The following is a 24428-nucleotide window of genomic DNA, read 5'->3' on the forward strand; positions in this document are numbered from 1 at the left end:
GGAAATCTCGGACGGAGCTCAACGTCGGCGTCCCGCCTTCTCGAAAGCGCGATAGTACAACCGGTGCTCCGCGGTTGGAGGTGAAATGACACAATAACGCTGTGCGCGTTGCAGGTTCGCTGCAGAAATTCGAGCGAAAATGAGAAACCGCGTGCACTCCGGAGACCGAAACCAGGTTACGATCGCGCTTGGATGAAGGGACGGCAGGTCAGACGGGACGGGAAGAGTGCGGCATCAGTGGCGTCCGACGATGTTTCGTCATCACGTACCGCGTGTTGGGAGTTGAAGCTAGCGCGCGGAGCTATTTCCACGCCGCCGCCTACCAATAGCGTTCTCGAGCCCCGTCCTCGTGTTTGTTCGGTTTTGGCTCGATCGCCCGGCTTCATTTCCGACCCGTAGCCGGTCCCAGAGAGTGTGCGGTATTCAAATTGGCAGGCGTCGGCGCCCTGGAGGCACCGTTCATTTCTAACACCGGCGTAATGATTCCCGCTGTGGTGTTACCTTGTTTACCGCGCTTTATTTAACAAACTACACCTGCTCCTGTTGGCTGCAGCCAACACCGGACAACGACATATGCTCCACCTCGGTTCTGGCCGTGCAAAATAACCTCCGAGCCGTGCACGCTTCCCCCCCCCCCCACACACCTTCGCCCTCCAGAAACACGACGACAATTTCCCGTTACTTCCGAGGAAAGCGCGCAGGAAACGGCAACGCGGGTCGACATTACCGGACGCGTGTTACACGATCCTTTTTTTTTTTTTTTTTCCACCCCCCCTACACGGAATAACGATTTAAAAACAAGCTACGCCCCGATGTCTTTTATGAACGCGTCGAGATTGAAACCCAAAATCAAGCGGGGTGACTCAAACGTGACACACTGCATGATAAACACATGGGTTTCACACACTGACAGAGCTGACTGGTGCAGTGTCCCCCTCTCTCACTCTCTCACACACTCTCTCTCTCTTGCTCACACTCCTCCTCCTCCTCCTCCTCCTCTCAGCTGCTACTTCCCGGGACGGTAACCTATAACAGAATAGATGAGGAAGGACAATAGCTGCGGCAGCATCACCATCAGCATCAGCAGCATCAGCAGCATCAGCAGCCGGGCGAGCCGACCGAAGCATGCTCCATCGCAGCCATGACTTGCTCGGCGTCAGGTAGCGAGAAAATCGTGATAAACTGCGGCGGGATCCGACACGAAACCTACCGGAGCACCCTGAAGACGCTCCCCGGTACGCGTCTCTCCTGGCTGACCGAACCCGACGCCTACAGCAACTTCGACTACGACCCCAAGTCCGACGAGTTCTTCTTCGACCGCCATCCGGCCACCTTCGCCTTCATCCTCAACTACTACCGCACCGGGAAGCTCCACTGCCCCAACGACGTGTGCGGACCGCTGTTCGAGGAGGAGCTCGCCTTCTGGGGCATCGATGAGACGGACGTGGAGGCGTGCTGCTGGATGAACTACCGGCAGCACCGCGACGCGGAGGAGGCGCTGGACAGCTTCGAAAGCCCCGAACCCGACGCGCCGGAGGACGACCCGGCGCTGGCCGGCGGCGCGGACGGCGACCTGAAGCGGCTGTGCATGCAGGAGGATTGCCGCAGGGCCACCTGGTGGGAGGTGTGGCAACCCAAGATGTGGGCGCTGTTCGAGGACCCGTACTCTTCCAAATACGCCCGGGTGAGCCAGCGGACGCGGATACGGTCACGGTTTCCCCATTTTTTTTTCCTCTCCACCCCCCCAAACCTCCCTCCTCCCCCCCCTCCCTTCCTCCCCTCTCTCTCCTCCAACTCCTTTTGCGCGCATCTCCAGATGCGTCGCCTTTGCGCATTGTTGCAAAGTTCTCCTTGATGGAACACGGGGGTTGCGGAGGGTTGGTGCGCACACACGCACGCACACACGCACGTACTTTCCTATTAATTTGCCACAGGCAAAGGAGTACGGAGGGCGGGGGTGATGCAGATTTAAATATTTCAAATGCAGCAGTTTTTTTTTTTTTTTGTGTTTTCAAGCGAAATCAGATTTTTTTTTTTTTTGTGTGTGTGTGTGCAGACGTTACTTATGATGTTGCAACAGAAAATAGTATTTTTCATGCCAACCCCACGAAAAAAAAAAAAAAAAAAAATTACATTACATACGTGATTCTGCTCCAGCCGGTATCTTATGATTTACAGCTGATTATTCCAGTTTAACTCCATTTCTCATGTTGTGTTCCCTGTCAGCCTGTTGTGAAGATTATCACGTTTTAGTATCCCCCCCCCCCCCCCCCCCCGGCCCCCTCGGTGTTTACTCTGCATGCAGAGAACCACACTGCACCAACTTAACTTGATTTAATTACCGCAAAGTGGGATTGAGTTCTTCCCGATATCGGCCCCGTTTTCTGTTTTTGAGGCGACTTGTTTTCCAGTCCAGCTGCCGACGAGATGCCGGATCTGGAAAGCGAATACTTTATATCCGCGCGATGATGTATCAGTATCTTCGTAAAGTTTTTCTTTTAAAATCCCCAGTCTTTTAAATTCAAAATACTTTACGTAACATTTTATTTTGATCCGCCGGTTGGCATCTCTTCGCCAAAAAGGGTGCAATCGAGCGACCGCGACCTGTTTGACCTGAAGGTTACCGCAGATTTACAGCCCAAGAAAGCGTCATAATACATTTAAAACTTTTTCTCACTGAAACATACAATGTTTTTTATTTTTTGAGAAGCCGCTTTTAAGAAACTATCAGAAGGAAAACATATTTTTGGAGAGATGAGAAATAGTTGACGAAAGATAAAGCCTGATTCCGCTCTCGGTTGCTGGTGTGATTTTAATGAATTGCTCAAAGTCGTCGACAATTGTGTATTAACAGTCTACTTGCGACAAATCTTATCACACACACACACACAGGCACACAGAACAAAACTACTAAGTCAATTTAAAACTAGTTAACTGTTTTCTGCTACCACATATTGTGCTCTGTGATCGTCCGCTGAAAAGAGGAAAGTCATTTTTATTATTTTTTGCATTTTTATTATTTTTTGCATTTTTATTATTTTTTGCATTTTTATTATTTTTTGCTTTTTTTAAATTTTACATCTTATTTCGGTCTTCTAAGTAATACTGATGAATTTTTTTAAATTATTTATTTATTTTTTATTTTTGAAATAAAAAAAAATTAAAAAAAAAAAATTTTTTTTTTTTTGGAAGATTTATGGACGTAGTGAGAGAGGATATGAAGGTAGTTGGTGTGAGAGAGGAGGATACAGAGAATAGGGTTAGATGAAGAAAGTTCATTCGCGGTGGCGACCCCTGAGGGGAAAAGCCGCAAGAAGAAGAATTTATTTTTTATTTTTGCATATTGAAAAGGCACAAAAAAAAAAAAAAACAAAAAAAAAAACGTGTCATCCATCACCGAGCTCCTGCAGCTCTCACCTGCATCCTAATTGTCTCTAAAAATCCATGCCCCTGTGCGGGACCCGAGGCCAACGCCGACCCTGGTCATTGCAGGACAAGGGGTGTTTTCTGTGGACTCGGCTGTACACACACACACACACACACACACACACACACACTGACAGCATATTGACTTAACTGATTGACTTGGCACGGACACACACGTGCTGCCGACGCACAAATGCGCACACGCGTGCACCTGTGCGGCTGGGAGGTGATGATTTCGCATCAGCAAGTCCACAAATCTATGCACATAAAAAATAAAAATAAAAAAATCTGCAATCTCACAGTAAAACACAACAGATGCAAAATGAGCAATGCACGGGATACTATGCGACATTTTTTATTATTTTTTTAGCCTGCTAACGTCTCTCCCCTGGCTTTCTATTTATATTTCTATTTACATTCATATTTATTTACTTTTTTTTTTTTTACATAACTGTTACGCTGCTGTGACAAAGGAATATCAGAATCATTAAAGATTATCTTAGCTTAGCTTAGCTTATTCACATAGTAACAATGTCGTAACATGGTAGTAAAAAAAAGGCTGACCGCTGATCGGGTGTTTATTTGAAATATATTGTTTGAAACTTCTAATTCTAGTTGCTGTTAAATTATCCATAAAATTAAAGCCTCTTCAAGTTGCTTTTCAGCAAAACCTTGACGACAGAGAAAGGGACAACAATTTTATTTTATTTATTTTTTTTTAATTTTTATGAAACAGAGCTGTAACGCGAGCTGTTAACGGCAGTAGATTTTTATCTGAGACTTTGTTTGGATTTTTAGAGGACGCTGCAGAATTTCCACTGCAGCGTCCCCAAACATCCTGATCCGGGAACACATTTCACAAAAAGGACAAATAAGAGGAACGGGTAAAAATCCAAAAAAAAATGCAACACGCTTCCTCAAGGTCACGGAGGATAGTGTTTTAATAGAAAAATAGTTTGTTTGTTTCAATCACTTTTGTAACAACGGTGTCGTCGTTGAAGAATAATTGAAGAATAATATAAACACAAACGTTACTCCTCTAAATGATATTGCCGCGTACATTCGCGAGCTAAATATACGTCTTTACGGTTTTAAAAAAAATGCGTAATATCGCGCCGCTTGTCGTAAAAGCCGATAATAATAATCGTCCGGTAACATTTTGAGATCGATAAATCGATCGGACGCGAAAGTAAAGACACGGCGACGCGGGTGAATGTTTAAGAGGTCGAAACCTTTCAAGCGTATTCCGACGCTTCTCTTTTATTTGAATTCTTTGCTGAGAGAGATTAAAATAAATGTACTCGGGGGCGGGAGGCGTATCAAGGTGGCGTCGCCATGACGGCTGAGGTGACATTGAAAATGTTGCAGTTAATAGTTACGGTGCCAGATCGCCGCCGAGGTGGGATTCGGACGGACGCTTTAACGGGAGGAGATCATTTTCTCTAATGGCATCGCGGGTGAGGAGAAAAAAGTTAGGAGAAAGAGACGCCGAGTCCGAGTCCGAGTCCGAGTCCGAGTCCGAGTCTGCCTCCGTCCTTCCAGCTTCGTCTTTGCTCTCCTGCTGTATTTCTTTCATCCTTCTGTCGTTCTGTCGCTCCTCGGATTCGCCGTCTGAATCCCCGCAGCTTCGGCAGCCTTGTTGCCTCGATTTTAGAGCCCAGAGGTTGTTGGAGACGTTCAGAGACCGAAACAACAACTTCACCTCCTCCGTTCCCTTCTTCTCTCCTCATCTCCTTGTTTCCTTACCTCAATTCCTCTCCTTACCTCTTCTCTCTCCTTTCCTCCTCTCCTCTTCTCGCCTCCTTTCCTCCTTTCTCCTTCCCCTCCTCTCCGCTAATTTTCCTTTCCTCCTCCCCTCTCCTTTCCTAGCCTCCTTTCTCCGATCTTCTCCTCTCCTTCTTTCCTCTCTTCATCTCCTCTCCTCTCTGCTCCTTTCTCTTTTCCTCTCTTCTTCTCTCCTCCTCTGCACTCCTTTCCTCGCCTCCTTTCCTCACCTCCTCTCCTCTCCTCTCCTCGCCTCTCCACCCCCTCTTGCCTCCTTTCTCCTTTTTCCTTTTTCCTTTCTCCTCTCCTCACCTCCTTTCTCCTCTTCTCTCATCCTCTCCGCTACTTTTCTCCTTTCTCTTTTCTCTTCTCCTCCTCTCCACTCCTTTCCTAGCCTCCTTTCCCCTTTTCTCTCGTCTCCTCTCATCACCTCCTTTTCTCCTCTCCTCTCCTCGCCTCCTTTCCACTCCTTTCCTCCTTTCTCCTTTTTTCTTTTTCCTTTCTCCTCGCCTCTTTTCCCCTCTTCTGTCCTCCCCTCCACTCATTTCCTCTTGTCCTCCATTCTCCTTTCCCCTCTTCTCTCCTCGTCTCCTCCCATCACCTCCTTTTTCCTTTGTCCTCTCCTCGCCTCATTTCTCCTCTCCACTCCTTTCCTCCTTTCCTCCATTCTCCTCTCATCCTCTCCACTACTTTCCTCATTTCTCCTCTCCTCTCTTCTCCTCGCCTCCTTTCCCCTCTTCTGTCCTCCACTCCTTTCCTCTTTTCCTCCTTTTTCCTTCCTCCTCTCCTCTCCTCCTCCTCCTCCTCCCCTCCTCTCTCTGAGCTTGTGCTATAGCGTAGTTAGCGTAGCACTGCAGTCCCCGTAGAAGCTGACTGTGCTGAATGTGCTGCAGTGAAGGAGAGAAAGAAACGCTCACGGAGGGAGAGAAAGGTGTTTTTGGTCCGGGGAGGGGTGGCGGCGGCGGCGGCGGCGGGCGAATTTAATTCCAAATAAGAGCCAGTAATTGAAGAAGAACAGAATAGAGCCCCCCAACCCTCACCCACCACACACACACACACACACACACTTTTTTTTCTGCCGGCCTCAGCAGGTCAGGACACTCGTATCCTGGTATCGACCGGGCCGTACATCTAAGCTCGTCTCATTCAGCCCGACGTCTCCGCCGAACGGCGTTCCTTTGTAAGCGAAACCCTTCCCACGCACATTCCTCCTCGTTCCTGACAGGTGTCACGGCGCCGACGGAGGCCCGACTCGTAGCCGGACCTGTTTCGATGCGTCCCCGTCCCCCCCCTCGCGCCGCGGGACTAATGAAAGATTATCTTAATCCACTCTCTCCTTTCTTTCACCCATGCGGTGGGATGGGTTTCCCCCGTCCCTCACGGATAGGAATTAATACCGACAGTCACAAATATCCCAGTGGCGCATAAGCTTCACATGGCATTTTGAGCTAATTTTCTTTTTTTTTTTTTTTTTTTTTTTTGGTGAGATTTGAGTTTCTCAGACTGTCACAGTATAGGCTGACTGCTTTGAAGTGGGATTTCTCTGGTAATATCAGAGTCTCCGACCGCTTAGAGGCACACTGGAAAAATGTTAAATATTGAACCGACTTATGAAGTCGCTGATAAGAACACTGAATTGAAGGTCGGCGCACATGATTTTTTTTTTTTTTTTTTAGCTGTGAGAAAACGAAGCCCACGGCTGGTTTGTTTTCCGTCACAATTCTTGTTTTGTTGCTTCATTTCTATATTTAACTTGAATAATTCAAATATGAGGGATCTCCTGTGCATATGGGATTGACAAACATGCTTTTTTTTTTTTTTTTCCAAAGTGCAACTTTTGAGCTGCATGTTTGGTGAGGCTATAATAATACAGGACTGTCTCAGAAAATTAGAATATTGTGATACAGTTCTATGTCTACTGTAATGCAATTAAAAAAAACAAAAATATTTTTTCATTATATTCTCATATTTTGAGATAGGATTTTTGAGTGTCCTTAAGCTATAAGCCATAATCAGCAATATTGAAATAATAAAAGGCTTGCAATATTTTAGTTGATCAAGAATGCATGACATTTAGTTTTTGTAATTGCATTACAGAAGATAAAGAACTTTATCACAATATTCAAATTTTTTGAGACAGTCCTGTGTATATATATATATATATATATATATACACAGGACTGTCTCAAAAAATTTGAATAGATATATATATAAAACATACATATCTATATACATACAGACAGATAAAGGGTTTATTCTTTTACTCTACTCTTCACTTAAACCTACATTAATGGGCCACCCGGTTGTTTGGAAACAACGTTTACCTCTGGACCATTCTGACACACACAATATATTATGGTGTTATTTCATGACGAAAACACAGTTTTGGACATGTTGTGAAGATCGGAAGTTTGCACGGATTTCATCTCGGTTCTCCTGTTTCCTGTTTCCCGCAAAAATATTCAGTGATAGGTAATATTTGAATGAGAGTGAGTTGAATGTCTTGCTAAAATGCTTGAATGATAAACTGAATAGTTGTTTGTTTTCTATAAACGGGATGGACAGGTGACCAATCCAGGGTGAACCCCAACTTTCGCCCAATGACAGCTAGGAAAAGCAGGATGCGTGGCACAAAAATGAACAAATTAATGAATAAACATGTGGCATTTCATGATTTCACAGCCTTGTTAGGCTCCATTCGCCGATCCAAAGCCCCGCAAACTAATTTAGCTCCTTTCAAAAGAAACCTTTCGTCCAGGCATATCTTGTTGGCGTATGTTGGTTCTACGGTTAGCGTCACGTAAAGCCTTACGCTACAGTTCTTGGTTTTCTGCCCAAGGGAGCCGCGTTTGTGAATCCGTGATAAACATGGAGAATGAAACCTTTTTGAGTCTCTCGAGACGCAAAGACCGCCATTTAATCCGGTCTTTAACCCTCTCAGGCTCAAATTAAGTTGTGGCGTAATTAGCTAAGTAGCATTTAGCTGTCGCAAATCTGCAACATCTGCCTGGAGAAGGTTAAGGTAATGCTAACCTCCGAGGTATACCTCTTTTTTTTTTTTTGTACTTCTTTGAGTACATGTGTTTTCATTTGTGTCACTGCTTTTAAAGATGAATATGGCGGTTGCAGCTGTTGTCAGCAGGATTGATCCGAAGGCAAACAGGACGCTGTTTGTCGCCGGCGTGAAGCGTGACGTCAGACGCACCGTCGCAATCTCTTTCCACCGCTTGAATTTGTTTGCTTTTTTTTCTTTATTTCTACGAGCGGAGAAGTATTTTTAAGATTTTATACATCTTTCGTCCTATTTTTATTTTTTTCTTAAAATCATCTGTCATGTTTCTTCCCTCCCTCTGGCGTGTTTTTTTTTTTTTTTTTTTGCACTAACAGCATTACATCCGCCATGTTTCTGCATGCGGTTTTCATGTTAATGCAGCTTTTCGTTCCTTTGTCTTGCCATTTGCAAGAGCGCGGCGATTACCGCAATATGTTTTAAGACCTGTCACAAACACTTTAACCTTCTCGGTGATCCATAATGTCTTTTTTGCCTGCATGCGACATCAAAACCACAGACTGCAAACACATAAAAATGTGTAAACAGTAAATGCTTGTACCGACCCCCTTGATAGGGTATTCTCACATATGTAATAGATTACTGCAGAGTAATCAGAGGATGCCCATGGTTCACTTTTGTACTGCTGCTATTTTCCAAAAATCAGTGTTTTATGGGTACGTATTTGAATATCGTCAGCGGTAGATTTATCCGGATTCTTTTACTCACGTCATGGACTTTTCAGTTGATCAATTATGCTCTCTTGTCAGTTGGGCGAGATCGTTTACCTTGGGTCGCTTCGGCGTTAGCAACGACGCTCAAACACAAAGATGCATTAAACTTTACTGTCATATCAAGGCAGCATCAAAAGATCTTCAATGGGCTTTCGTTCCGGAGGAGTAATATATTAAATTTTCGTAATAGAATTGTGCCTCTGCAGAGTCTGTTAATTGATAGCGCGCTTCTTTGGTTTTGACGGTAACACCTTTTTAAAAACATCCTGGCTGTAAGAATATAGCTTCATATTAAAGTCAAACCATAGACGTGAAAAATAAGCAACTATAAGTCTACTTAACTCCCATAAATTGGGCTTATAGGAGTCAAAGCAGGGCGTTGCTGCCTCGATCTCCTGATTCACTTCGTTTTTGGGGGCGGAAACCCGACGTCCGGCTGGCGGTAGCCATCGGCAACCCCCTCGCCGAGGCTAAAAACGAGCCGTGACCTGTAACTTCCGATCGGCGACCACGACGCCGGAGAAACCGTAGCACGACTCAGACGTCCCCCTCTTTCGTTTATAGCGTCGTGCCGGAGAAGTAATTGCGCTTGTGTTTTATCTGGTGTTTATTGCCCTCCAGAGTTTTCGGGATATGTCTTTTTGGTCGAGCGGAACACGATTAAATTGGTTATTTCTGCGTGCGTTTTTTTGGGGGGTGGATGAAGACGGAAACACTGTGCGTGGTTACTGGAGGCAGGACGTGAGCGCAGCACGACGCGATGGTTTGTTTACAACAGCTGGGCTGTAAAATCTCCAATATCGTCTTCGTGAAAGCCTTAGATATGTACAGTAAACCCTTGTTTTTCGCGGGGGGTTACGTTCCAAAAAGAACCCGTGATAGGCAAAATCCGTGAAGTAGAACCTCTTATTTTTTTTTTACAATTATTATACAATTAAATACTCTATTATACATCGCTGCTGTCGTCCTTATGTTTTTTTTTCTTCCTTCTTTATGGAACGAACGGAAGATTCATTCATTCCGTAATGCCGACCTACAGCCGCATAGCTTTTAGCTTCCCTTAGCATGTCCAGAAGTTTAACTTTATCTGCCATAGATAGCATCTTCCGCTGCCTTTTGGGCCCTTTTGTCGCTCCAGAGCGTTTTGTCAACATTACGGGTTTTAGAGAAACTCGAAATTGCGAGAGAATTTGCACGTACGTCATGTAAATTTGGCAAGCTGTTTTACGTACGTGTGCATATTAAACTGCGACGAGAAGAAGCGGAGTGACTTTTTTTAGCCAATCAGAATGCAGAACACAATGCACCATGCAAATCCGCGAAGTAGCGAAACGGTGAAAAGTAAAACCGCGTTATAGCGAGGGATCACTGTATTACATCACAATTCCAATTCATCGGTTTCTTCTTTTAACCAAGTTACCTCGGCAGGGCGTGTTGATTTTTCACAACTGAACAACTTTGCGGTTTTATCCGTATTTTGCTTTCACCGGTGCAGATCATCCAGGAAAAGACCGATTACCGGTTAGCGCATTATAACCGGGTATTTATTCAAAAATGCGTCCGTGGTCCCTGGAGTTGCAGAGCATCCGTTCTTTTCAAAGTCATATTGTGACAATCATTTCTTCCATCGTGGGAATTTTCAGCCCCACTCAGAGGGAGGCTGACAAGGAACTGTCATCCGATGAAGAGGCCCGAGGGAATCTCCGTTACTTCTCTTATTTTAAGAGCGGGCCAGTGAAACAAAAAAGACAAATACGCCGATACCCCCCTCCTGCAAGATTGTACGTCTGGCATAAAATGGGGTTTCCAGGTAACCTGAGAACCGACCAAATTATCCCTAAACGCAAAAGGAGGTCTTACCATTTGCAAGGGAGCGATAACTCGGAATCCGTTAGCGCTGTTAGACCGGAACAATCCTGCAAAAATAGCGACGACGGAAAACACTTCCTACTCTTTTCACGGCGGTAGAAGTATTTAGATTAATGGCGAGAAGTTGAGTTATAACACCCCGAACCGGCGGGCGCTGAGCGGCACCTGCGTCCCTCTGCGTGGCGTGACAATCCCTCAGGGTCTTGTCAGTTTTGTCAGGCCATCTTTTCACCAGCCGGTCGCTGGTATTCAGGAGGTCTTGATACAAACCGATCTTCTCGGCAAGTGAGGGGAGATTCGTTTTGTATCCTGGAAGGTGGAAGGTCAGTGGAAGATGGAGAACTTTGGAGATAAGGGGCCGTGTCAGGAGAACACTTGCTACTTTTATAATTGAACGCATGGATTCTCCAGGCAGGTAGTAAAGCCTCGGGACCATCAGTTAACAGTTCGATATCTTCGCTGCTGAGCTGTTCCGCCCGAGGAATTGGCCAGTTCTAACAAGAGCCGCCCCTTCCCCCCTTTTTTTTCCTACTGATTTCACCCGTCCTTTGCGGCTCGCCTGATATCAGCGTGGCATTTGCGCGGTGAACTCATTTGTCCGGCTGTTTCTCGGCCGACATCGTGACGTTCCTCTAACCCTTCTTACCCTTAGCTGGGTTTACTCTCTATCTAATTGTGACGACGGATGAGCGCCGATGGCTGATTCTTACTGGAAATAATGACTGAGCGACCCTAGCGTCGATGCTAAAAATGCCTCATCAGACACAAAAAAAATCTTCTTATCCGCTATTGTGTTGTAAAACCACGATGCAATAGTTACGGTTCTGAAGGGTGACGACCACGGGAACAAAAATGTTACCTGTTTTAAGCAGGTGAAAGAGCAGAAGTAAAGAAGCATGAAGCTAGTTTTCTCTCCCGAATAACATCTCTATTTATTTAACAACACAGATTCACAGATATATCTGCATTCCCAGCTTCAGTTTGTTTAAACTCAGATTAAATAGTTCTTTTGTTTAGTTTCTAAGACTCCTTGTGACTATTTTCACTGTTTCCACACCATATTCTTGGTCACTTCTGCTTCTTAGATGAACACATCTGTGTAACTAAGTATTTACATTAACAGTCCTTGTGCATAATATGCTCAAAACATTTAAATAAAATTTAAACTTCACAAGAAATGTGCATTTTTCTCTGTGCATATGCCAAAATAATACGAAATAAAGTTAGTGTAAAATGTACAGGCTACTGAAATATGCAGCATTGAATATGCTTGTGCTAACTTCCAAACATTTTCTTTTAAGACAAACAGAGTTCAGAACTAAACAGGATTCGCAAAATAAAGCAGCAAAAAAATACAAAGTGCTTATTTCCCCGTGAGTGTATTTAAATTCTGGCTATTAAAAACCAGTCTTTCTCAAAGGAAACCCAACACCTGCCTCTACCGTGTGACCTTCGGCGCACAAAATGGCGTAAAACTCTTTCATAAGTTGCTTTTCGTAATTCTAAACGAATGAAAACAGCATCAAATACACACACAAAATTCACCAAAATAATGCTTGACTAAAAACAAATAAAATCGGTTCTTAATGGGTGATTTACCAACCTGTTTCTGAGACCTTTCTGAGACGGTAAACTTTTAAGAAACATCATTAAAATTTAATATTAATTCAGCAAAATAGAAAAAACTCTTCTTTAAATGTGTTTAATTCTATACCTACAAATATCACATGTTCTCACACCACTGCCAGGGATGCAATCCATCATCCGAAGAGCTGCAGTTGCACCAAACGTTTACTTAAATGCATAAACGGGTGATTTTTGAACGTATTTATTTGGAATTTCACCGCTACATTAGGCATTTGACGGTAAGCCCTGCTTTCTCGTCCTGAGGTGTTTGACATTCTACCACTAAATTTGCAAAAACCGTAGCAGTGATGATCCCGAAAAGGCTAACGGGAGATTTTTGTTTGGATTCAACTTTTTCTGTCAACGTTCTCGTCATTTTTCGACGTTAGTTGTACGAGTTTTAGAAAATCACGATTGAGACTTCTTTAGGAGTGTAAAAACATGCGGTCTGTGTTCCCACTATGTTTTACTTTTAAAGCAGATACCGTGAATCAAGCTACATGTACCAAAAAAAGTAAAAATCTATTTAAGATGTGTTGAAAAATTATCAATTTTTTTAAATTTGCGACTAAATATTGTCAGTCAGGTCCAATCCAAGCATATAACATAAACGCATTTTGAAGATTGTGCATTATATAACAAAAGTCTTCACGAGAAGCCGTCTTACCGTCCGCAGAATTCCCAGTTTTGAAAACTGAAAAAAGACAGAAGAAGATGAAGCGCAGAATAAAGTTGTCAGTGCCAGTAGAACTGGGGTTGTATTTTTAAAGAAAAAATAATGAGCGGTTGGCTGAGATTTTGCCATTCGTGTCATCACACCATCTTTTTTGCAGGACTCCCTGTATTTTGAAAGACTCTGCAATTGTTTCCATGCCAAAAAAGTGAAGCTTGAAAATAAATAAGTGATGACCTGCCTGTGGTGCTCGGCTCTCTTGTTGTGAAATTGTTTAAAATAATAATGTCAGGGATGTACAGTATTTCTCAATGTAGTTCCAAAGACTCCAAACAACAAAAATGAGCTTGAGGGGGAATTTTAACGCCGTGCATGACACCATTAGAACACTGATATCCCGGATGAGCGTCACGCTTTAACTTTATCACATTCACGGCGTCGACCGGTTTGGGGTTGATTTGCAAAAACAGAAAATCCACGAAAAAGCGTTTGCTTGACCTTATAGGCTTTGCAAACATGCACACACACACACACACACACACACTCACCAAACCCCAGTACACTGCAGATTCAAATCACAGGATATTCATCATCAGTTTCTGGTTTTGTTTTGTTTTTTTCCATCACACTTTTCATAATTTCTCTTAATAATCAACTGGAAACAACCAGAAACAAGATCAAATTGCCTTTTTTTTTTCCCCCAGAAAATAATATATAGATCACTGCTATATTCCTGCTCAGGGGATCACAAGTAATTATTATTAATAATAAATAAAGATCTTTATTTTGCGTGAATCGCATGTTGGATTGATGATCTGGGGGGAACTTATGTGTCTTGGTGAAAAAGCGGACATTCTGTTGTATCTAGTAGTATTTTTGATATTTTTGGGCTTTCGTTATTGTAACACATTCGACGATGGGTGTGTTTTTACTTCGTGTACGTCTGTCGTTTGACGACAATATTATTAATGTGTCCTTAAAAATGTCAGATAAAGCTTGAAAAAATTGGCTCGAATGTTGCAGTAAGTTTGGGGTTGTACGTTCCTAAAAATCAAACACTCTCCCTGTGAAAACAAATCAATAGCAAACACTTGTGACTAGAATATCTGGGAGTGCAGGCGATATTGTAACCCCTGAGGAGGAAACCGTGCTTTGAACACATGCAAATTCAAAACAAGCAAAGAATTGTTAAAGTGTGTTGGTGGTGGTGTTGGGGGTGGGAGAAAAAAAAAAAAAAAAAAAAAATCTCTTGCAGCTCCCTCTCCCTAGCGGAACAAATTAAGCTTGTTCATTTTGCTGAGTCCCAGAAGTGGATTCCTTTTCAGAAAAAAAAAAAAAAAAAAAAACAAACGACACAGCTCTTTTCGGGAAAGGTTGAACCATCAGCCATCACTGACTGGCCTTTTGCACACGACTCCCGCTTTGGATAAAAATGCTAAATAAAACCGTGACAGTGTGGTGATTCCGATGCCACTGGATACCAATGCAGGTACATTTAAATGCTATTTAATCACATGGAGGCTTAAAAGGCTTCGGCAAGCAAATGTAGATCAGTATTTTTGTCTCACTGGCCCACCTTATTGTTAGCTTCTTCTTCTTCTTCTTCTTTCGGCTTTTCCCTTCAGGTGTCGCCACAGCGAGTCAACCTTCTCCATCTAACCCTATTCTCTGTATCTTCCTCTCTCACACCAGCTACCTTCATATCCTCTCTCACTACGTCCATAAATCTTCTCTTTGGTCTTCCTCCAGACCTCTTGCCTGGCAGCTCCATTTCCAGCATCCGTCTACCAATATATTCACTATCTCTTCTCTGTACATGACCGAACCATCTCAGTCTGGCTTCTCTGACCTTCTCTCCAAAACATCGGACATGTGCCGTCCCTCTGATAGACTCATTCCTGATCCTCTCCATCCTGGTCACTCCCAAAGAGAACCTCAACATCTTCATCTCTGCAACCTCTAGTTCTGCCTGCTGTCTTTTGGTCATTGGAACAGTTTCTAGTCCAAACATCATCGCTGGTCTCACCACTGTCTTGTACACCTTTCCTTTTATTCTGGCCGATAGTCTTCTATCTCTCTGACCCCTGACACTTTTCTCCACCCATTCCAACCTGCTTGGACCGTCTCTTCACCTCTTTTCCACACTCTCCGTTGCTCTGGACTGTTGACCCTCAGTACCTGAAATCCTCCAGCTTCTTGAAATCCACTCCCTGTAGCCTCACCGTTCCACCCGAGTTCCTCTCACTCCCACACATATATTCTGTCTTGCTGCAGCTAGCCGTCATTCTTCTCCTCTCCAGATCATACCTCCACCTCTCTACATCTTCCTCCACCTGTTCCCTGCTCTCACTACAGATCACAATGTCATCCGCAAACATCATGGTCCATGGAGAATCCTGTCTAACCTCATCTGTCAGCCTGTCCATCACCACTGTAAACAAGAAGGGGCTCAGAGCTGATCCCTGATGGAGTCCCACCTCCACCATGAACTTCTCTGTTACCCCTACAGCACACTGCACCACTGTCTCACAGCGAGCATACATGTCCTGCACCAGTCTAAGATACTTCTCTGCCACTCCAGACTTCCTCATACAATACCAGAGCTCCTCTCTTGGCACCCTGTCATATGCTTTTTCTAGGTCTACAAAAACGCAATGCAACTCCCTCCGGCCTTCTCTGTACTTTTCTATTAGCATTCTCAACGCACCAACGCCCACCTTATTGTTAGCAAAGCTAGCATATATACCGTAAATTGGCCACGAACATGTTTGTTAGAACATCATTGGCCTTGTTAGCCAATTCACCTCACCGGGACGCATAGCCGCAACTAATCGGTGCAATCAATTCTTCATAAATACCAACTCGTGCTATTGCCAGATTGGTCTTTGCGAGGCGGGACTAGCTAGCGTTCGCTATGACCGACTAAATCTGTGTCCGAGAATCCGTTGTCGTTGTTGCGATCGGGTCCATTGACCACCCGTTGCAATCATTTTATCTTAATAAATCTTCTTCTTTCTCCGTCTAACCCTATTCTCTGTATCCCCCTCTCTCGCTACGTCCATAAATCTTCTCTCTGGCCTTCCTCGAGACTCTCTTGCCTGGCAGCTCCGATTCCATTTTACCTTAATGAATAAGGCGGATTATTAACGGTGAAAAACACTTAATTGTGGAGACCTTTGGTCCTGGAGGGTCGTTTTTGTGAAATTCTGGAGCTGGCATCCTTCGATTTTGAAAAGCAGCAACACGTGATGTGGTCTGGAGAGGCGCCTCAGCTTAGAGGATTAAGCCGATTCCACATTCGGTGAATAATATATTCATGGTTTCCGATGACCGCTTTTAGCTGTGAGAGTAAGTTTCACCAAGAGCCACTGGAACTCTCAAGGAGGTGTCAAGAGAGTTGAGTTCCCCACACACTCGACACATGACAGGCCGCAGATCGTGTTTCAAGCTGACTTATTAATCCGAAATTCGCTAGTATGGCGGAGATGTTCATTCAGAATTCTGATTGATTTTTGAGTGTTTTGACTTGCAGGGCTTTTTTTTTTTTTTTTTTGATATGTGCTGGAAATGATCCTCCCTCTACAAGTACCGTCAAATTTTGGGGGAAACTCAGTGTGTAATGAATGTAGGTTCAATTAAAAAAAAGGAAAGATTTGCTTCTTCAAAAACGCCAACTATAATATAACAGTATACATAAACTATATATTTTAGTGATGGGAATCCCGGCTCTTTTTAGAGAAGCGGCTCTTTTGGCTCCCAAACGGCTCTTCAGATTTTTTTGTTGCTTTAATTGATATATCACCAATAATAATGTAACATTATGCACAAAATGAATTCATAATTAATAAAAAAATGTATTATACTACTATATTATAGTAGCCTTTATTTTTTCGCTCTACAGTGAACTTTTAAGTAATTTAAACTTTAAACTTTTTTATACTGAGCTACTTTAAAGTCAAGCAACATAGAATCCCCGAAAAACACACGGCTAAACAAAATGTAAATTTAAAATATTTACTTTTCAGTGCAACAACAAATAAACTATAAATACAAGAATAAACTTTTAGCTTTTGTCATCTTAACAAATTTAAAGTGAAACAAAGGATCCCTGAAAAACACACGAAATATAAATTAAAATATTTACACATCTACAAAAAATAAATCATAAAATACAAAACAATTTTAGCTTTTTATACACTCGGCAAATTTAAAGTCAAACAACAACACAGAATCCCCGAAAAAAAATGCAAAACAACAAAATAAAATAATTAAAAATTGCAAATAAATTAAAAATATTAACCCTTCAGTGTTATAAATAAACTATAAAATACAAGAACTTTTAACTATTAACCCATCAACTTTTGACCAATTCAGACTGAAACAACACAGCAAAAACATGCAAAAAAATATAAATGAAAATGTTTAAAACAAAAAGAAAAAGATCAGCAGTCTACTGAAGATTGGGATTTAGAAACACCAAGTCCAGACACAGAGACGACACCACATATATTGACCAATCACGTGCGCCTTCAAGAGAAAAAAAAGCGTCTTGAACGACGGGAGCCGGCTCCTGATTGGTGGGGAACCGGCTCCCCACCAATCAGGAGCCGGCTCATCGAGCCATTACGTTCGTGAACGACACATCACTAATATATTTGGATTATGTCTTTTCTGCCTCAGTTTTGGCTCCCGCATTATTGACACATAAATTTTGATCAATCCACAACATCTTTAAGTCTCACTGTTTTTGAAACCATAAACATCTTTTACGGGAATCGTTGTCGAATGTTGTGGCAACTGGGCAGAAGTTTTCTTGAAGACATTTTACCCCATTTTAGAGTTTGGGTAATTTCCGTATAGAACTGTTGGGGTTGAGCGTAAGTCCAAGTTAGGAGTGCTAGTTACCTTTCTGAGAGACTCGTGTTACAGGTTACAGGTTGAATGGAATCGTTCCGTTACGTCAGTTTGTTTGTCGCTTTGGGGTCAACGTTCAATTCCAGAAACTCACCTGAGTTGGATTCTGAACAAGAACCGTAATTACCGGACGATAAGCCGCGACTTTTTTCACGTAAACAACGATGCGGCTAATATATGGACTTACAATATATATATGGTCGCTAATAATGGCCGCTATAATGGCGGCTAATTAGCGGCTAATATATGGACGCCACTAAAACATTTATCCTCATCACATCGGACCGATGAAATGACCGGGAAATTCTGAGTCCGTTCAACTCCGACGACACCGAGGAAGACGACTTTGACGATTTAAGTGCGCAGGAGGAAGAACAAGATAGCGATCGGCTAGCTTATATTGAGGCGTGCTCAACGGTCTGCAAATTACGGTAATTGTAAGGCTAATGTGTAGATTACGAAAAACAAAAGAAACCTATTGGTTTACTTGGGCTGAGGCTCTGGTTTGGGTTGTTGACCATCACAGTGGTTGGAAGGGATGTTTGTGTTCATCTGTTTTGGGAGGGATCTCCAGGCGGTGTTGTATCTTGATGAGAGCTAATAATTTGGACCAACGGCCAACCCCCAATTCCAGCCGTTACCGCATAAACTGGAAACTCCACACCGTCTTTTGGGAGTGAAACGACATCAAGAAAAACGAAGGTCCATGCCAAGAGAAGATCTGGCAACCGAACAATGACCTGGATAACTGAGAACCCTAAGTTATAGATTTAGTCTCCCCTTGGCTCTGAGCTCCAAGGTTTTTCCTAACCAACCCTTGCTAGACTTTATTCAACAAGTTCTGATGGAATTTTGGGAATGTTAAAAAAACACAGCGCTGGATGCCCAGGGCAACTTCCTGGTCAGCGATCATGTATCATAGAAACATTATAGGTGCAGACGGACAGATTTTGTAGTTTGATTGACTTTTCTTTTCCACATTAGGTTCCTCCTGTGATGTGGACCTCCATAGTCAGGACTTCGAAGGTCCATGCTCGAGTTATCAACCCCTTTTTGGGGGCGCGTATACCTGGAACCCCCATCCTCCGAGTAAAAACCCAAGAAACCCTCAATGTTAAAGGCTAAACTTTTTTGAGAAATGACAGGAAGTCAATTTGCCAAAGTATGATTTGTCACCGACCACCAAGACCTAGATGACTGATAATCTTCACAGACTTTTTTAGGACGTCTACCAGGAGTAGCAGAGACTCCGTCATAGACTCCTCAACTTGTAGCTACGATGAAGTATAATCGGTGTCTTTCCACAAAAATGGTCACTGTGGGCATTTCATTCCGCTTTGAGCAAAATATGTTCAAAGAATTAGGGTTGAACAGTAAGAACTTTCAGTAAGGGTACATTTAAAATCAATTGAACACGATGTTATGACGATGCAGCCGTGTTTGCAGCGTGTTGTGTGTCCAGTAGGTGACAGTTAAGTGCAGTCAGGGGAGGCAGGAGATGATGTGCCTCACTCGCCAGTCTTGGAAAGAAAAGAGAATTGTTATATTTATCACTGATTTGCACTATAACGGTATTTTCATTTAACCTCACTGGTTTCAGATTGTTTTTTTTTTAATTGAAAATCGCTGGATTTTCACATTCATTGTTCAAAAACTAAGAAGAGACATACGGTGAGGCTGCGGACTGTTGAGCCTCAATGTAGATTGTGCAGTAACGGCTGACTGCCGGGATGCTCTGCATGCTGTCTCGCTGTATGTTGCTATTTCAGCGTTTAAACATTTTTTGCTATATGAACTACATTTCCAATGCACAGTGTTTTTGTGTGTGTTAAAAGTTTCTTGTTCCGAACGATCATAAAACGGCTTGGAAGAGCCCCAAAGTGAGGCAGGCAGTTCTCCTGCCTCATGGTAGTTATTCCAGGGATTCTTCATGCGGCAAATGACGATTCTTCATTTCTTATTTTAATTAATATGCTTTTTTATGTGCTACAGTTTGTATGTGTGAAGAAAGCTGATATAAGATCTTAAACAACCAGTTATTTTTGCCAATCAAATGGTGAATAAGCTGCTCTGTAGAGTTCATTTGTTTGTAAATCTGATCGTGATGATGTCGGTGCCTCACCAGCCATGAACCTCACCGCACGTAAGACTGATGCTGGATCTCAAAAAGTGTCTTCTAAAGATATGAGATGTGGTTGTGACTCTAGTTAGGGTTTTTATCCCATGTTGTGATGCACTATGTTAAAAAGCTTTGGATGAAACAGTATTAAAGGACTAAGATTGGCTATCACGGTCCAAAAATTCAAATCCCTGTTTTTCCAACACAGCTGAATAAGCTAACCCCCCCTTTTTTTTGCACTGTTTATACAATTTCCTACTATTATTTATTATTGCTCTGTTTTACTTGACACTGGCACAACAATTTCCTTCGGGATAAATAAAGTTATAGTTAAAGTTAAAGTTAAAGTTATAGTTAAAGTTATTACATTACATTACATTACATTACATTGCATTTGGCAGACGCTTTTATCCAAAGCGACTTCCAATAGAGGACATAGGGACTGCAAATACACTTGCAAATACATGATGCACAGGAAATATACAGAACAGTAAGCTTGGGTTAGTTAGTTTTTTTTTTTTTTTTTTTTTTTTGACAAAGACATACACAAACATACACACACACACACAAGCACACTGCATAGCCTAACTCGCTGCCTAACCTGATCTGGGGCATCAGTGCAGTAAAAAGTCCTGAAAGAGAATAGTTTTTACCTGTTTCTTGAAGGTTGAGAGAGATGATGCTGGTCTTGTTGCTTCCGGAAGTTTGTTCCACCACTGAGATAGTAGAACTGAGAACAGTTTTGCCTGAGATCGCTCAGAGCGAGCAAAAGGTACTCATTCTTATTCTTATTCTTATTCTTATTCTTATTCTTATTCTTATTCTTATTCTTATTCTTATTCTTATTCTTATTCTTATTCTTATTCTTATTCTTATTCCTATTTTTTTATTCTCATTCTTATTCTTATTCTTATTTTCATTCTTATTCCTATTTTTTTATTCTTATTCTCATTCTTATTCTTATTCTTATTCTTATTCTTATTCTTATTCTTATTCTTTATTCTTATTCTTATTCCTATTTTTTTATTCTCATTCTTATTCTTATTCTTATTTTCATTCTTATTCCTATTTTTTTATTCTTATTCTTATTCTTATTCTTATTCTTATTCTTATTCTTATTCTTATTCTTATTCTTATTCTTATTCTTATTCTTATTCTTATTCTTATTCTACCTGGAATTTGATAAACATATCCCTTTTATTTTTTTGTCCATGCACCATAATACATGTCTTTTTTTGCCACATTTCCCGCAGATGAAGTGATAGCGCTTACAAAATGCGCACGTTGCAGATGTAGGGGGGTCATTCAAAAGTATAGTGTGAGTACAGGAAAGGACTTGACACACAACCTTGCGGCGTGCCAATGCTGAGGGACAGATTTTGTAATGATGGATGCGACGGCCACTGGACTGTACTTATTTGCTGATGTTACATTGGGAGGCGGGGCAATGATTTAAGACGGGTAGGCAACACTGGCCCGGGACAGGGACACATTAAAAATGTCACTGGAAACATTTGCAAGGTGAAAGACATAGTCCTTGAGTACCGGCCCTGGAATCTCCGCGCCTCGAGTGTCCGTCTAGTAAATACAGGATTGTGATTGCATGAATGCGAGGCTGCTTTATGGAAGATTTAACGTGTCTGCCAAGCGGGTATTGTCGTCTGAAGGTGGTTCCTGGTTACTCCTTGGGCTCGTCCTCATTGCTGAAAAGATGCCGAATTTATTCCTTATGTAGTATTTTAGACGGCCCCACGCTAACCGCTCGGAAAATACGTAATTATTTGTTGACGGTGAGGTTTTTAACACGGTTCCTGATGAAACGGGGAACTCTACTAGTACAACCGTCTAGTTTCGGGTTTCAAGGATTTGGTGTTTGGGATCTGTTTTTAAAGATGCAGCTGTGTTTTGTTTTTTAAGTCTTAGATTAGAAACAGTGACAGATGATGGGACCGGCCTGGACGTTAGAGGTGACAGACCATGTGTCCCTCAGGGACATTGGAATAAACACATTCAAGAGTGTTATTTTCTCTTGCTTATGCTTTCACATGTTGGTCAGATTGCGGAAACTGGTATTATTAAAATCCCCGACCGTGACGGCATCTCCGCTGGCGTGTGCATTCTGCTGGATTTGATGGTTATCAGTTGGAATTTCTAGCGCTGCACTTCACCACAGATTGATAAATACACAAAGAAATGAGGCTATCAGACTTTTTAATTCCTCTTCCTTCAGCTGCAGGGAATCTTCAAATCTTTGCACTTAAGACCTTAAAATACTTTATAGCCTTGACTTTGACACTTTACAGTTTTATTTGTATTTCTTATCCCCCCCCCCCCTTTTTTTTTTTACTTTTTGTACTATTTCCTACTATTATTTATTATTGTTATGGTTTACTTGAAACTCTGGCACAACAATTTCCTTCGGGATAAATAAAGTTGTTCTTATTCTTATTCTTATTCTTATTCTTATTCTTATTCTTATTCTTATTCTTATTCTTATTCTTATTCTTATTCTTATTCTTATTCTTATTCTTATTCTTATTCTTATTCTTATTTTCATTCTTATTCTTATTCTTATTCTTATTCTTAAATGTATATGTGTATGTGTTTGGCCCTGACATTTGTCTGTCCTCAAATCTTTTAAATTATTTTTTTTCTTTATTGTTTGATTTCTTTTGACACAGGGGAGGAAATTCAACTTTTTTTCCCCTTTTTTTTTTTCTTTTTAAATCCCTCTTTGGTGCCTCAGCTCCACTATACTGCTTGTGATTCACATTATGTGGGAGGAAATCTCAGGAGTGTAAATTCACCCGGAGCGGAGACGACTTTTCCCTCTTGTTCAAAAGAATTGTAATAATTCTGCAATGAACACAGAATTTATTATGCGGCAATTTCCCCCCTTTCTCGATTTAGAGAAAAGACGCCTTGTCAAGTTATTGTATAAACCTATTAAAAATCAATCAAATCAAATAGAGAGTAATTTTACTGAATTTCTTGGAGCCAGTTTTTATAGAGGTTTCACTGTACAATTCCAGGTTAAACTATGATAGTTAAATAACACTTTATAAAAGATCTTTGTGTCACAAGCTACAGTTATTGTAGTTTTGATTTATAGCTTAAAGAAAGAAAAGGGTGTAATGTCATGGAATAAATTCTTGGAAATATCTTCTACCGTCTTCTGTTGCATCAGCATCAAACTTGAGCTCTGGTGACGGATGCATGAAAATTTACAGACCTGTAATAGAGGGAATACATCTCATTTACAGAGGCTTATGAAGTCTTTTTCCTATCTTTTTTCACACTTTTTGGCATTATATCTATTTTTTTTTTACACTGCCAGTCAGCTCCGACAAAAATATTAACTCACACTGCCTCCTTGCAACCAAGGTTAAGATGACAACAGAGCATAATATGAAAGTATTACACTTTATAGCAGTGCCTTGAGAGACAGGAAGCAGGACAAGTGTGTGTGTCTTGAATGCGCCATTTGTTGTGCTGAAAATATAATATAATCTATTATAATCTGTGTCCTGCAAAATGTAATTTAATTTTTTTCAAAATTAATCTAAATCGCAAAATGAATTGAGGTCGATAACCATTTAAACTTGGAACGCATTGATAAAACCTTTACATTTACGGATATAAATTTGCATATCCAATATCCAGTATGTATTTCAGTAAGCGTATTTACACTATGATTTTTTTGCTCACAGACAAAAATAATTGATTATGATATTAAGTTGGTGTTGATCTGTTCCAATCACATGTATGCGTGTTTGTGCTGCTGACATTTAGTGAGTTTGGTAATTTATAGTTTATAATTAATTTATAATTTATAATAATTTATAATTTCCCTGCTGCAAAGATTAAGATAAATAAATACAAATAAGGGACATTTTGAAAACAGGGGGTGAAAGGAGGATTAGCAAAAGAAAGCTACGATAACAAAAAAATTAAATGAACCTCAAAATTTGACTTTTTCTGCTCTGTTCATCTTGATCCCTTCAACACACACACACACACACACACACACACACACACACACTCACACACACGCAGGTAATCTGAAATTACAGTGGATTATTCCAGGTAGGCTGTGTGTGTGTGTGTGAAAGTAAATTTCATAGGGACCTCCCATGGTTTATTTATCAAGTTCCCTTGTGTGTGTGTGTGTGTGTGTGTGTGTGTGCTTGTTGACAAGTTGACAGGAGTGAAATTCGCTGCTGGAGAAGCGTCACTTATACAAGGGAAGCTGGG

The 24428-nt window shown here is 41.7% G+C and overlaps 1 protein-coding gene across 4 annotated transcripts in view; it reads left to right on the top strand.

Annotated features, from left to right (window-relative positions):
• LOC147230715 (voltage-gated potassium channel KCNC1-like) overlaps positions 1-24428 on the top strand; it is a 72401-nt gene that overhangs the window by 1503 nt on the left and 46470 nt on the right. For all 4 annotated transcript variants that reach the window (XR_015106730.1, XR_015106729.1, XM_086154211.1 and 1 more), the window contains exon 2: positions 1004-1684. Coding sequence is in view for 2 of the 4 variants with exons in the window: in XM_086154211.1 (XP_086010337.1) it covers positions 1142-1684 (543 nt within the window). In the remaining 2 variants the exon portion in view is untranslated. The remainder of the gene's footprint in view (positions 1-1003; positions 1685-24428) is intronic.

Source organism: Fistularia commersonii, chromosome 10 (assembly GCF_037954325.1).
Source record: "Fistularia commersonii isolate RoL2024-O1a breed Wild chromosome 10, RoL_Fcom_v1.0, whole genome shotgun sequence".
In the NCBI taxonomy this organism is placed as follows: Eukaryota; Metazoa; Chordata; class Actinopteri; order Syngnathiformes; family Fistulariidae; genus Fistularia; species Fistularia commersonii.